The sequence below is a fragment of the Carassius auratus genome, chromosome 27, assembly GCF_003368295.1.
Source record: "Carassius auratus strain Wakin chromosome 27, ASM336829v1, whole genome shotgun sequence".
NCBI classification, from domain to species: domain Eukaryota; kingdom Metazoa; phylum Chordata; class Actinopteri; order Cypriniformes; family Cyprinidae; genus Carassius; species Carassius auratus.
In genome coordinates this window covers 24,030,932-24,045,501 of record NC_039269.1, presented here as the reverse complement: position 1 = coordinate 24,045,501, position 14,570 = coordinate 24,030,932, and the positions used below count along the sequence as shown (strand labels likewise).

General features: G+C 34.6%; 2 protein-coding genes across 2 annotated transcripts; both read right to left on the bottom strand.

Annotated features, from left to right (window-relative positions):
• Positions 1-3,793: 3,793 nt before the first annotated feature.
• Positions 3,794-5,904, bottom strand: LOC113046466 (uncharacterized). The gene is made up of 7 exons (XM_026207314.1): positions 5,883-5,904; positions 5,619-5,761; positions 5,450-5,536; positions 4,532-4,573; positions 4,302-4,418; positions 4,179-4,220; positions 3,794-4,084 (listed from the first exon to the last, which is right to left on the bottom strand). The coding sequence occupies exons 1-7, from the start codon at positions 5,902-5,904 to the stop codon at positions 3,965-3,967; spliced, it is 573 nt and encodes a 190-aa protein (XP_026063099.1). The 3' UTR covers positions 3,794-3,964.
• A 1,971-nt stretch (positions 5,905-7,875) lies between these two features.
• Positions 7,876-14,199, bottom strand: LOC113045997 (schwannomin-interacting protein 1). The gene is made up of 7 exons (XM_026206815.1): positions 14,036-14,199; positions 12,678-12,787; positions 10,464-10,581; positions 10,143-10,343; positions 9,871-9,994; positions 9,026-9,119; positions 7,876-8,925 (listed from the first exon to the last, which is right to left on the bottom strand). The coding sequence occupies exons 1-7, from the start codon at positions 14,063-14,065 to the stop codon at positions 8,835-8,837; spliced, it is 768 nt and encodes a 255-aa protein (XP_026062600.1). The 5' UTR covers positions 14,066-14,199; the 3' UTR covers positions 7,876-8,834.
• Between the last annotated feature and the right edge of the window lie 371 nt (positions 14,200-14,570).

Below are 14,570 nucleotides of genomic sequence, written 5' to 3'. Positions count from 1 at the left end.
TTGTAAAAATATTACACAATATTACTGTTTTTGCTGTATTTTGGATCAAATAAATGAAGCCTTGGAATGAATCATGAATTACATTCTGCATGATAAAATATAAAGATTTCACAGTGATCTTCTGTAGAAAAAAAAAAAATTAGTTACTACTACATTACTATGGTAAAACCATGTTTTACTACATTTTATACATGTGAGGACGAGCGGAGAGTATACCATAACATGATTAGCCTGAATGTAAATAAATTAAGTGTATCAGCAATCATAAATCAAAGAAGAAATTTCTTAGAAATGTATGTTATCTAGGTGACGAGGATCAGTCGTCGCTTTGTGTAAGTTCCAGTACGAAACAGCTGTTATGATTTTCCGATGGTAAAAACAAATTATATGTTGTTGTATTACTTAACAATATATAGTTTTTGACCAGTTAATGTGTGCAAATGTGATAATTTTTTTTTATATTTGTAAAACAGACAAACAGACGTAAAGGGTGACCAATAGCATTGATAAAAATAAAATAAAAACACCACCAAAAAAAGGGCACTTCGGAGTGTAAGGGCAAAAAGGGCATGTGCTCTGCACAGGTTGAGCCCTACCTGTGCACGTGCCTGGTAAGGGTAGGTTTAGGGTTGGGGTAGGTGTAGACTTTAATAAAAACACAATCTAATTGGTAGAAAATAATATATTTATTGTTGGTTTCCTGTAGCTGTATCCCTTCTAGCTACAACCGCCAATATAACACATAATTACTGTATTTGCAGTACTGTAGGGTATGATTAGGGTTGTGGTAGGTGTAGACGTTAATAAACCATAACTTTACAGTAGCATTTTTCGTTGTGGAATTGTACTACCCACTGTTTTAGTGGGAGGTAGGAAAATCTGACAGCGTAGAAGAAGCGTTATGATCCTCATCCTCAAAAACTGCACATCCTTTGGTCCTGTAAGCTCTAAAAATGTTAAAACCACCTTTAATATCCGGTTATCACTTAAACCCTTTCCCAGAAGGTCCACAACGCTTACTGTTCTGTTCCTCATATGGATAAAAAGACTGTTATGCTGATGAGCGTATTTACTATATTTAAAAAACACATGTTCTACTGTTTCAAAAACATCAGATTCATCACACATACCATTTTCATGCTTTTCCATTAAATCAAGTGATGAATTTAGTCCCGTGTCCCGAAATCATTACTTCTTCCTTACTGTGTCTTCCATAAAACTATATTTACAATATTATAATAATATAGTTTATCTCATTTCTTCCAAAGATACCTTAACACTCACTAAGATTTTCTTTAATGCTTCTTTTTCTAACTTATCCACTGATTCATTCCCTACCATCCCGATATGTGCCATTACCCAATACAAATCATTGCAAAGCAACTTTACAGAAAATTAAGTTTCTACAATATTTAGTAGTAGCTTATAAGTGGTGACTGTTAGTTTATGTACATATGACAGGATTTTTCTGAAAAATTAATACAAGACGCAGTCAGCCAGACAATGAACATTATTAACAGCAATTATTATATGATGCAATAACACTTAGCAATATTTGTTAGTTCTGTTTGTTGATTCAGGGTTAGCATCATTTGAGGTCCTCTGAGGGGTCAGCATCATCTCTTCTCAGGTGTTCTGGTCCATTCTGAGAGGCTTTATTTGAATGCTTGGTGAAAGAGATTTTAACAGAGAGAGTGTGTCTGAACCCTGAACATTATCATGAAGGCTATTCCAGAGTTTGGGAGCCAAATGTGAAAAAGCTCTACCTCCTTTAGTGGACTTTGCTATCCTAGGAACTACCAAAGTCCAGGGTTTTATGACCTTAGGGAATATGATGGATTGTAACGTGGTATAAGGCTAGTTAGGTGCGCAGAAGCTAAACCATTAAGGGCCTTAAAGGTAAGTAATTATATTACTTATATTATATTTTTTTAACTGATACAGAACTCAAAAGGTAGCCAGTGCATAGACTGTAAAATTGGAGTAATATGACCATATTTTCTTGACCTGGTAAGGACTCTAGCTGCTGCATTTTGCTTGTTTATTGAAGATGCAGGACAACCACCTAGAAGTGCATTACAATAGTCCAGTCTAGAGTCATGAATGCATGAACTAGCTTTTCTGCATCAGAAACAGGTAACATATTTCACAGCTTGTCAATGTTTCTAAGATGGAAGAATGCAGTTTTTCTGAGTATCATCAGCATAACAGTGGAAACTAATCCCATATTTTCTAATAATATTACCAAGGAGCAACATGTATATTGAAAATAGAAGAGGACCTAGGACGGATCCTTGTGGCACTCCATATTTTATTGGTGATAAATGAGATGACTCCACATTTAAATAAACAAAATGGTAGCGATCGGACAGGTAGGATCTAAACCATCTTAGCGCCTAACTTTGAATACCTGTATAGTTTTGTAATCAATCTATGAGTATGTCATGATCTATGGTGTCGAATGCAGCACTTATTATATTTAATTTCTTTAAAGACAATAACAATACAGTGAACACTCCTAAATAAAAGTAAAAAAAAAACACACATTTTAAAGCATCCCTGTGAAAACAAACCTGGAAAGGGTATGAGTATTTGACAGAAAAATGAGAGACTCTTCAATTATTTATTCATGGGATATATTTTATATTAGACCACAAATTCTCAGTACATGTTTTTTTTTTATTATTATTATTTTTTATATATATTGTTACAGTGAAATAGAAAGGGGAAAACAATCAGGAAAAAGAAAGCTCTTTGTGGATGTTCTTGGTATACTCATCAAAATACCAAGCATAGCGTTTTTCTCCTGACATATGAATATGATATCATCATGAAGGAAAATTTACATCTCATTCCTTCAAATTGATGGATACAGATAATCCAGCCTTGTTATTTGAAATGGTTGTTTTGGTCTTTTTGAGTGGAATTCCCCCAAACCAAAAGTGCCTCCCATAATTTAAAACTCTGTAAAATTATTATTTTTTTTATTTTTTTTTTATTTTGCAGAATGCTGCTATTTAAATGTTAAGACTGTTCTATAAAGTTGTATAAACCCTAATCATTTTTTGTTTGTTTGTAGCACGAAGTTGAGTTCCAGTTTGATGTTATTTCAGTTGAGGTGAGCACAGTGCTAGAAACACTTAACTCAAACTTGGTAACTCCTCAAACTAATAATAAAAAAAAAAAATGGGCTTAAGAACTATTTATTTGGAAGAATCAGATAGAGCAGTCCAAGCTCCATTTGCAGATGATTTTGTTCATATTAATTTTCACTAAATCCCTGTTTTAATTATTATTATTATTAGGCACCTTAAAAAAAAAGTAAAAAAAAAAAAAGTTTTTTGATCACTATTTTTTCTCTCTATTTTATGGCTAGAATGAAATAACAATTTTCTGAAATTGTGTTATACTACTGAAAATGTTTCTTGGAATTACAAAGTAGTAATCCAGTGGTTGGAAACTTCCTCTTATGTAATGACAGCAATTGTTTTGTGGTCATTAAGCACTGGCTTGTATATGAAACCAAAAGAAAAATAAAATTTCTCAATATCTGGTCACACTGATGATGAAACTGCAAAAGGTATATGGAAGTAGAGAGGATGTTAGTATATTAGTAGTTAGCCTGTTAAGCAATTACCAAATAATATATGCTTTAATGCTATACATATGTTTGAATATGGCAGTGATAGTTTAACATAGAAAGAAAGGATAACCTGAATGATTACATCTTATTGCTGTATTATGTATTAAACAAGCATGACTACAACAAGGTTTTACTGAAGTGCATGGTGACCTTTAATAAAACAACAAGAAACAAATCAAGTTGACAAAAAAATAAATAGCATACATTATTGCATTAATAAATAATGTTTAAATACAATAAATAACTTACTAATAAATAATCATTGCTTTTTATAACACCTTAAAACGAAAAGGAGACCGGCTTGTGACAACTGCTAGTTTGCTACTTTGACAAAATGTAGTTGAAAACACGATTTATTGTTATTGCTCGAAGGTTGAAACCCTTTAGGACTTTGCACAGCTGCAGTCGTTCTTGAAAAGATTTTTGATGATCCATGGACGCCTGAAAAAAATACGAAATCATAAGTCAAACACAAGAGTATCACAGAGGCCAAAGGAATGCACGTAAAACATCAATAAATGATAACCTGCTTTACCTTGGCCGGAGAGTTGTCCATCGCAGAGACAGAGAAGCAGTTCTATTACAACATAAATAAGAAAAAGAAAGTGAAAAAGAGCCTTGCAATCAACAGTAATTATAGAAATCTGTTTGTGTTTACCTGCATGAGTTCATCAATGCTCTTAACTACAGATTTGGTGAGCTCTGAGTTGGAGTAGGCTCTAAATGTCTCCCGATAGTAGTGGAGATCTTCTAGAATTCTCTGTAGGCATTCATTCTACAAAGACATATGTCATTGTAGGTATCTCCGTATAACAGACAAAAGACAGTAATCTACAGAAGGATACACAGCCAACAAAGAAGAACTGGGAAAATGGATTATATATTTACCTCGTCAATATTTAGATCAGCACTGTGAGCGCAGTTGGAGTTCTGTTGGGTGGAAACAATATAATGTGTGACGTTTTGACTATGTTGAAATTCAGCAATCAAGAATGGACTATGATGAAGAAAGAATAAGTAATGTTTTTTTAATACAATGGCTATTTATTTTCATCAGAAAACTTACTGATCTTTACTAATAAAGGACTTTGAGGCAGCTGATTTCACTGGCTTCCACTGACAACATTTAATCAATATCATTTTAAATAAACCAATTTTATTTTCACAAACAAGACCCTATCATCAGCTGGACTTTTATATTTTATAGTTATTTTAAACAATAACAGCAATTTCAGTTTTTATTATTATGATTAGTAGTATTTACAGTTTATTTTAAGGTATAATTGTTACAGTGTAATTATACATTTAACTAGTATAATTATGCATAATTGATTGTTATTATAATATCAAGCACATGTGAAGTGTGACAAAGACACCATATATAATAAAATGTTACCTCGTTTACTTTAATTGTTTATTTTGTTATTAGTATGTTTAGTAGTAGTACTATAACGGCAATAATATAAGTTTTGTTTTATGACTATTCACTATTTGTACTTTTTTATAAAAATCTCAGGACCAATAGAACTAATGAAGGCAAAAAGATCCTTAAAATGAATAAAAGTGATGAATATTACTAAAACGCCTACTTAAAATATTATTTTATAAATTGGCAATCTAACCCTTTTTTTTTAGTTAATGGACATGTCATTCTACTGTAACTGTCCACTTATGTGATATGACTATTTGCGCCATGAATATTTATGATAACTGCGATATAATGATTTCATTACAGTTTCACTGAATACTTAAACTCCATTAGAACAGCATCTTCATATCATTTTTAATGTGACGCTCTTCTCTTACCTGTGGTGTGCACGCAGAAACCGTTTGTGTCCTGATGTGCACCTCTGCGTTCTGCTGTGTGCAGTCAAACCCGCTGAACAAGTGGGCCTGTTAGCGGATAATCAACAGGCTATTAGACTTCAAACAACACCATTAGCAATTATGTGTTGCTTTACCGAGTGACACTCACCATCTCGAGCACCGCTGACACGTTCCAGAGCAGAGAGCGCGCGAGGACGTTGCACGTTCCGGTGAGGCGCAACGGTGATTGACGGGCTACGAGCGGACCGGCGATGCTGCATTGCCACAGCAAAGCAAAGCACACGGCCAAATCTGTAACCAAATATCACATTTCACAACATATTATCGAAATAGGATACATCTTTCATTTAGTGGAAATAAAATAACTTGTAGAAATCGTTTGTAGATTCAAATCATAAATACTAATACTTACAAGTCCAGACCCTGGGGAGCATTGTTGCATTCAACTTTTGCAAATTCTAATGCTCAGGATCAGGATTTTTGCTTTATAAATCATTTGGAGATAAGGGAGTTTCCTTTTCAAAACTGGCTGTTAACTAAAATGAAAATAACCTGCTACCCATGTGTTTTGTAATTTCCGTGGTATTACACATGTTGAGCTCTGGAGTTTAGGACACACTGCTTGCATGCGTGGGAATTAACGCACGTTTCGATTTGTGTTCGAGTGTGTGCTCGGGATACAAATCTAGAACCTTTCTATTTAGTAAAACCCCTTTCATCGCCATCAATTTCATGCATTTTTTTAGTTGCATTCTCGTTTACAGTCATAGTAAACATTTTGCAGAAACACGCAAAAGAAGTATTAAAAGAAAGCTGGGCGTTTAAGAGATGTAAGGTCCTAGGAATTTTGTGGAATGTTATCATAGCCTAGTATTTAATGTAAAACGTCAGGAATATTGTCAATATTGTATTGGACCCTTAAAATGGAAGTTAATTGAGCCTATCTGTGAATGTTAAAATAGCATGCTCAATAATTAAGAGTGGCTGTAATGTGTTAAAATCATAAAATGACTGAAAAGAATAACTTTCCTTACACAATATAAAACTGCTTTTTCTTCTTCCTAAGAAAACAAGGAACAAGTCATAATTTTTATGGTAATTTTTAATCATCATTTTTTTCCCATTTACTTTTTATTGCATTTAACTTGCATTAAACTGGAATATTCCTTTATTTGGACAATTAGAATGTCACATTTCATCTCCCTGGAAATGTGAACAATGATTTAAGCATGAAACTACAAGCTTTCCCAGTCTCATGCTTTTAAAATATTTCATCAAAAAAGAAAAAGAAAAAAAAAAAAGTGTTAACAGAGACTGACATCAAAACGTCACATGGCTTGACCTTTTTTACAAGTAACACATTGCTGTTCCTGGAAATACCTCACACACAGGGTTTAACCTGGGTATTGTACATTGCATTTTTAGAAACTAGATGGGCCCTTACATTCATAGTTTGTTACATTCATTTTATTTATTTTAAGTGTTATGTATTTATTTATTCTTTAATTTTATTCCAATTCATATACATTCACATATTATTGGTTTTGTAGGCCACAATGTTGGACAAGAGTGGAATATCCACTAAAAACAACTTAACGGTTTTATTTTCCCTATTATTTGTGATCATTTGAGCAGACACATCATATCTCCTAAAAATGATGTAATAGTGTGGCAATAGGTTCAAGGGGAGAGAGCGGGAGTGCGGTGGTGACCTGTGTAATCTGGCCACAAAAGGGAAGTTGACAACTACTCAACTCTCAGTTCAGATATCAAATGCTGATACTTCAGGACAAAGTGCTATTTTCACTGAGGCACTAAATATTTTGTTCCACTTCTGAGTAGATCTTGGGTACAAAAACTAGATGAGTGAAATTAAAGAAAAAGAGGTACTTTTTTTTACACATTTATTTTTATTTATTGCATTTTTTAATTTTAACAGGTTTCGTTTTTGGGACTGACCATATACAAACCACAATGACACTTGGTGTTGAGTGCTTCATCCCTTGTGACTTTGCTAAACAGTTAGAACTTGAAGGGATAGTTCACAGAAAAAAATATATTACCCCATGATTCACTCACCCTCAAACCATCCTACTTCAATATGACAAAATATGAAAAAAGTATTTTTCTTTTCCAGGTAAATACAATTGGAATCTTATAAAAAAAAAAAAAAACAAAAAAAAAAAAAAAAAAATTCCAAGCTTTATAATGGCAGTGAAGGGGTGCAGAGATTTCAAAGTCCAATAAAGTCTATCCACCAATCATAAAAATGCCCCACATGAATCTATGCTTTCTTGTAAGAAAAATGTCAATTTTTGTAATATTAGAAACAAACGTTTTTCTTTGCAAATCCTCATTTTGTTTGTATTCGGTGAACTATCCCTTTAATAACAACAGAACTCTAATTCCATTTCATTCTGGCCCATATGAAGTCATTTATTGGTTCATAATTTCCTTTTACAGTTCGGTGCACAAAGATATACATTTCAGTCATGTTGTGTCACTTACATCTGTGAAACGGAAATGCCACATTTGGATGAAAAAGTAAGTAAAATAGACATTCCTAAAAGACCGATACTAACAGTTCATTGTGAACACAATTAATTACCACCACACCAGGCAGCTTCAAACAAATACCATCATCCTAATATTCACTTTTAGTTACATTTTAGGTAGGAGAGCTCCATACACAGCAGATCAGCCAGTGCAAACACTGCATCAGAGTAAAAATAGAGTAAACTTATTCATCCTGAAGGAGAGATACTGCAAAAAGTTCATAAGCGAATCCAGCAATAATCTGCACAGAGAAGCAGTTTACTAACTGATAGATAGATAGTTCACCTAAAAACGAATACGTGGATGACTTTCCTTCCTCTGTGGAAATAAAAACACTTCAAAATGGGGTCTAGTATTGTTTCGCATCCCATTGACTTTCACTGTATGGGGAAAAACAGTTCAGAAATATTCGGTGCAAAACTTCATAAAGGTTTAAATTGACATGAGGTTGAGTAAATAATAACAAACATCATTTTTGGGTGAACTAGCCTTTAGCCTATAGAGTTGTTTCCTATAAGGTCCATTCACATTCAGTATCATGGAAACAGATATTTTATACAGGAAAAGATCAGACCTTTCAGTGAATCTTTCTGTATTTATACATTACGAAGGATCGACAAAGTGAGTGTGTAACCCTCAGCTAAGGTGTGGGCATGCATGAACACTTACAGCATGTATAATTAACATACATCCACACAAAGCTGGAAACAGACAAAAACACATCTGGTTTAAAAAAAAAAAGGGTCTGTAGGGAGTACACTGCTTTGTCATAGTGAAACACAAGAGGTTAGACCCTGTGGTGTTTGCCTCAAAAAGGAGAATCACAGCGACTGTGGCAAGCTGCTTTACCTTTGCTCACAGATTTCTCCATCATGTGCCTCTGCTGGCTATGTGCATGCCTGTTCAAAAATATGAAAAATTTTTTTTTAGATGTGTACTCATCCCAACCTTAATGCAAGCTCGAATTTAAGCTGCATTTTAAATGGGTCACAGCCTAACCTGGTTAGATCCTCCACATCTACCAGCATGGCATCCTGTTCCATGTGTAGTTCATCTCTCATGAGCAACAGCTGAACCAGCTCTTCATTCAGACCTGCAACGGTAATTACAAGTCAAATCAACAACTTTATTGCCATTACTACAAAGACTTGTCTTTCTAGATGTTGCATCATATAACTACAAAAAAAAAAAATAATAATAATAAAAAAAAAAAAAAAAAAGGATGTGTGCGCGTGTATAAAAAAAATGGTTCAGTTTAGGGTCAACTGTTCAGTTTAGGGTCAGTTAAAAAAAAAAAAAAAAAAAAAAATGTTCACCAATACAGTACAGTTAATACAGTGATACTGTGAAATATTATGACCATTTTAAAATCTGCTTTTATATAAAAATTCCCTATTTAAAAAAATTTCCTATAATGGAATTTTCAACAGTCATTAGGGTTACATGGTTTTTCAGAAATAATTTTTTCAAGAAACATTTCTTATGTTGAAAATATTAACTAATTAATGTTCTTATTTTCAGAATTACATGGCAAATGTCTTTACTGTCGTCTTTGTCAATTGTATATAAAATAATACTTTTTAATATAAATTAAATAGTTACAATAATTAATGATAACATTCTTTAAAATACATGCGTGTATATATTATACATGTATATACACGTCTGTGTGTGCGCGCATGCGTGTATTTATTTTACATTGGTCTTTTTAGAATTGCATTATAGAAATGTTTTGAAACATTTTGACTGCCTGATCAATTTAATCTCATACTTTTTTTTTCTTTTTAAATAAACAAAATACAAACTCTGTGCTTATTTTGAATATTTCTGTCTGCTTTCTTTACCTTGTATCTGAGAGTGCAGGTCATTGGTGATGACCTGTAACTGACCGAGACTCATGTCCCTCAGGTCCACAGGCCTCAGATTCCTCTTAATTAGACTCTCACTGATGTGTGGCAGATGTGGTAACTGTAACACAAGAACAAAGTTAAGTGAAGTGGAATGTATTGGGTTTTTTATTGTTAGCAAGCGCTTGGAGGTGAGGTTAAGGCCCTTCTGAACACTACAGCGAGGATAACCCAGCGCAGCACTCTTCTCGGACACTTGTGTGACTGACCAGGTCTGCCACGGGGGACCTGCGGTGTAGCTGTATCTGTCTCTCCACCTCCACCTGCATGCGGGCCATGGGACGGGCCAGCGCCAGAGCCACACGGGCCTCCTCCTGCAGCCGCCGCTGTAAGCGCCAGAATTCAGAATCCTCTGAGTCCAGGTCTTCCTCTCCTGTATCCCGGTCAGACAGAGAGGAACTCTGTTTGCTCTGTAGGGAGACAGAAACAAAAAAAAATTATTATTATTATTATTATTTTTTTTTTAAATCACAGTTCCCAAATCTAGAAGAACTTTGTTTAATGAATCATAAAAAGGCTAGGCTTTATACCATAGGTGACAATGGTGTGTCCAAGCTGGTCTCTGTTCTGCTGTCTTCTGCATCACTGTCCCGGTCACTGCTGCTGTCATTCACAAAGCACATCTGTAGATTCACCCCATTCTGTAACCTATAGGGAGATATTTTTCAATTATCAATTTGTTGAACTTTTTATTTCATTGCTTTTCATTAGAATGCATTTTGACTAGTAATCTTTCCATGCTATTCCAGGGATAAGAGGTGTGAAGTATAACTCTTCAGTAAAGACTATCTCAAGTGTTTATTTTAAAGAGAAAGAGTGAAAGTTCTATTTTTAGAGTTTGTGAACCACAGTGATGCACTTCCCACAGAAAGTTATGCATAAGACTTTTCTCTTCGGTTGCAGTAGAAGTTTGTGGTTAATAGTATTCTACGAAAACACTGGCTGTAAGCTTCAAGTGAAGCCTGTACATAGAAATGTCTTCAGTGTCAGAGTTCACTTCTGTAGACTGGAATGAACCTTGGTTCTGTGGGATCTCTTGTACAGATAAGGGTATATGCGGTGGAAAATTACTCTGTGAAACATGCTGTGGAGTGTAGTATGGGAAAATACTGTATGCACCTAAACTGTAATGCTTCTTGGACTTTCCTTTAGCTTTCTAGCAACCTTGTTGAAACGAGTTGCAATACAAGAAAAGAAACTGAAGCAGCAACTGCACTAACAAACATGGCCAGTCCATGGATTTGTGATGCAATAAAGTCATAATATAAAATAAGTAATAAACGGTAAGAGGTTTTGGTCTTTATTAAGAACTAAAAAAAATTATATACAGTAACTATGCTAATAAAGGTTTAGGAAAGATTAAATATAAAGCACTATACAAGGCATGCGTTAGTGTTATGTTGGTCTATTTGTTTTACTTTCAGTTTAAAGGCAGAACAAAGATGAATAAAAATAATCCTGAAAATGGTGTAGCATTCACTTTTAGCTTGGACCACACATAAGATAACATAGTAAATATTTAAAAAGATGATTTACCGGTGTTTTGAATTTTGCACTTCATTGCATTGTTTTTATTTTTTAGGGTTAATGGAAAGGTTTATAAAACTAGGGGATGGTATAAACAATAGCATAAGTGACAACTACAAACCCTGATCTCGTAAGGAGCAGATTCCTACAGGAACATTCTGAATATTAATTGCTGATGTTTTCATCCTCTACAACATTTTTTCCTCTCTACATTAGCACGGTCTACATTTCCACCCAGTGTTATTCTTGAGAAAATGTGTCAAGTCGACAGACACCATTTCTTCCTCCCCAAAGTGCTCCAAACATTAAACACGGCAGACTAAAATAGATTTTTTTTTATATGTCAAACATTTTTTAATCAAACAGTGGAAACAAAGCAGACTCGGATGTCAAGTGAAAAATGGAGCCGACTACTCCGGTTAACATGAATTAAATGCTGAAAACAAATTGTATGTTTGACATGCAGAGATTAACACATTTGAACTCTAAAATAAAATTTCACATTTTTGTTTTTATTTGATCGGTTTGGCCTAAGATTTTTTAAATGTTGAAAAACAACTGCATTTATTGAATAAAAAAAATACTGTAAAAAACGTAAGATTTAAATAGTACAACTTAACCTGTTTTTATTTCATTTATAATTTTTATGAATAAATAATTTATGTGATGGCAGAGCGGAACTTTCAGTTTTTGATACTTAATACTTGTGGAAACTTATACGATTTTCCAAAAAAACTAAAACTTGACAGACGATTATTATAAAAGACTTCCATTTTAAACAAGTGCTATTCTTTTAAATGTAATATCTATCAAAAAGTCCTGAATTGGGTTTTTAATCATGACTTTTTATTGATTATTAATACAGTTATTAATGGCAGAGCACCAAATCAGCATGTCAAAATGACTTCTGAATGATCATGTGACATTGACAACTGGAGTAACGGATGATGGGAATTCAGCTTTTCCATTATAGAGTAAACACATACATATAGAAAACCGAAAATTGTCATTCTAAATAGCAATAAAATTTCTCAATATTCCAGATTTTATGTTTTTAAGTAAACGTAGCCTTGGGGAGCAAGAGACCATTACAAACTTTTGAGCAGTTGTGTACACGGTGACATACCAGTCGATACATACCAGTCGAAAAAAAAAAAAAAAAATTCCACATTACATAAGACACACCACTGACCCACTGAACAAGCACACACACTGACCGTGAGGACAGGCAGTTTTTGCTGCAGCCAGTAAAGGTTACCAGTCCGTCGTCATAGAAACTGCCAAGGGCCAGCTTCTGCCTAATGGATTCCCTCTCATTCCTCTGGGCCTGATGAAAACACAGTCTACTTCAATAAATGAAGAGAATGCCCAGCATGTAGGCCACAGATTACCTCACATCCAGGAATATTTGAGGTGGCATTTTAAAATCGATGTCATGCACTTACATATAGCTATGGCTACTCAATGCTCGTGAGAGTTTAAATAACGTGTTGGATTTCAAGGGCATGAGGTTTTTGCTGTGGGAAAAAGAGCATGAATTGGAGTGTAGGATCTTAATTCAGACTCTGCACTTAGCCAAAATCACTGGGGGGGCCCAGAGGCAGTACATGTGAAGGAAGAGCTCAGGCGCTCCAACATATGCACACAATACAAGAATGTTTTGATTACACTCCAGCTTTTATTTATTTTTTCCTTCATTACATTTTGAAAACATTACAGGAATCACTTTTGATATTTTCTGAATATGTAAAAGACACTTTAAAGAGCATCATTAAAGCCAGATAAGTTAATTTCCAGTTTGAACTGAACACCAGCCAAAAGAATGTGCTGTTAGATGGTGGATAATGTTCTTTTAGATGGGTATATACAGAACAGCATGATGCTATATTGGCAAGAACATGTCTTCTCAGATCTCCATATTACATGTGGATCATTGCCATGGCAACAGTTGCCTTCTGATGCAAAAAAAAAAAAAAAAAAAAAAAAACACACACACACACACACACATACACACACACACAGTACTTATAAAGGCTTACTATTGCGAAACCCAATAGCTTACCCTTCTTAGATCCCTGGAAGTTTAATTTGTCTCAGGTTGCAGTTCCAATGAGATTAACGTTTACATAAAGGGAAGCACAGTAGGAGAGGCTGATTCATGATGCACTCAAATTACAGAGGCAATTGAAAAGCTGCAATCGCATTTCTTGTGACGCAAAATTAACAATCTGTAAACCAGGTTTCCAGTACGATCTGAAAAACCATAAGAGCTAGAAAAAATGCTTTCATTAGTGGGAGAGGTTGCCACTTCAAGCAAATGGAGCAATCTATACAAAAAAAATAAAAACAACCTTGTGTGCAATGGTTTGAATTAGTTCCAATTCAAGCAGCACCTTTTTTTCAGTTATTGTTGAACTAAATCAAAGCATTAACACAGCGTGTAACCATTTTAATAACAGAAATTTAAAGAAATCTGAAAACCACCTCAAAAGAAACGGCTTCGTAAATGTGCAAAAAAAAAAAACCACACACACACACACCACAACGCTACACAAAACAGATTGACCCATCTTACCTGGTAAACACATTTCTCCTGGTGCACCATCTTTCAGCACATTGTATAGTGCAGCAGCAAAGCCCTACCTTCTACTGCAGTGTCTGAGCTACACCCTTGAGATCAGCATCACACGAAAGGAGGGGGGAGGGTGCAAGCAAGCATGCTGAGGAGGAGCACAAGCATCTCACAATGAAACGCATGCTCCAAAAAGAGGCATTGTACTAGATCAGGGTTTTGGGATCAGTTTCACTCTAGATATTCCAATCTCATATCAAACCATTACTGCTCTGTGACATGTCCTCTATCAGCACTCACCTTACAGGGTTCCATTTAACACACTACTTAAATCACCTTAGATTTAAAATAACAACAAGAGAAAAAGGCATGAGCACATTTGATTTATTGAATGGTTTAAGACAATTATGACAAAAAGAAAACCAGCATGTTCATGAGCAGGAATCACTTTGCAGTATTCGCATTAAATTCAAAGGAAGCCACATGCAGCACATTACCAGTCTAATTTCAAGCATCTGCCTCAGTCCTCATAACAAAA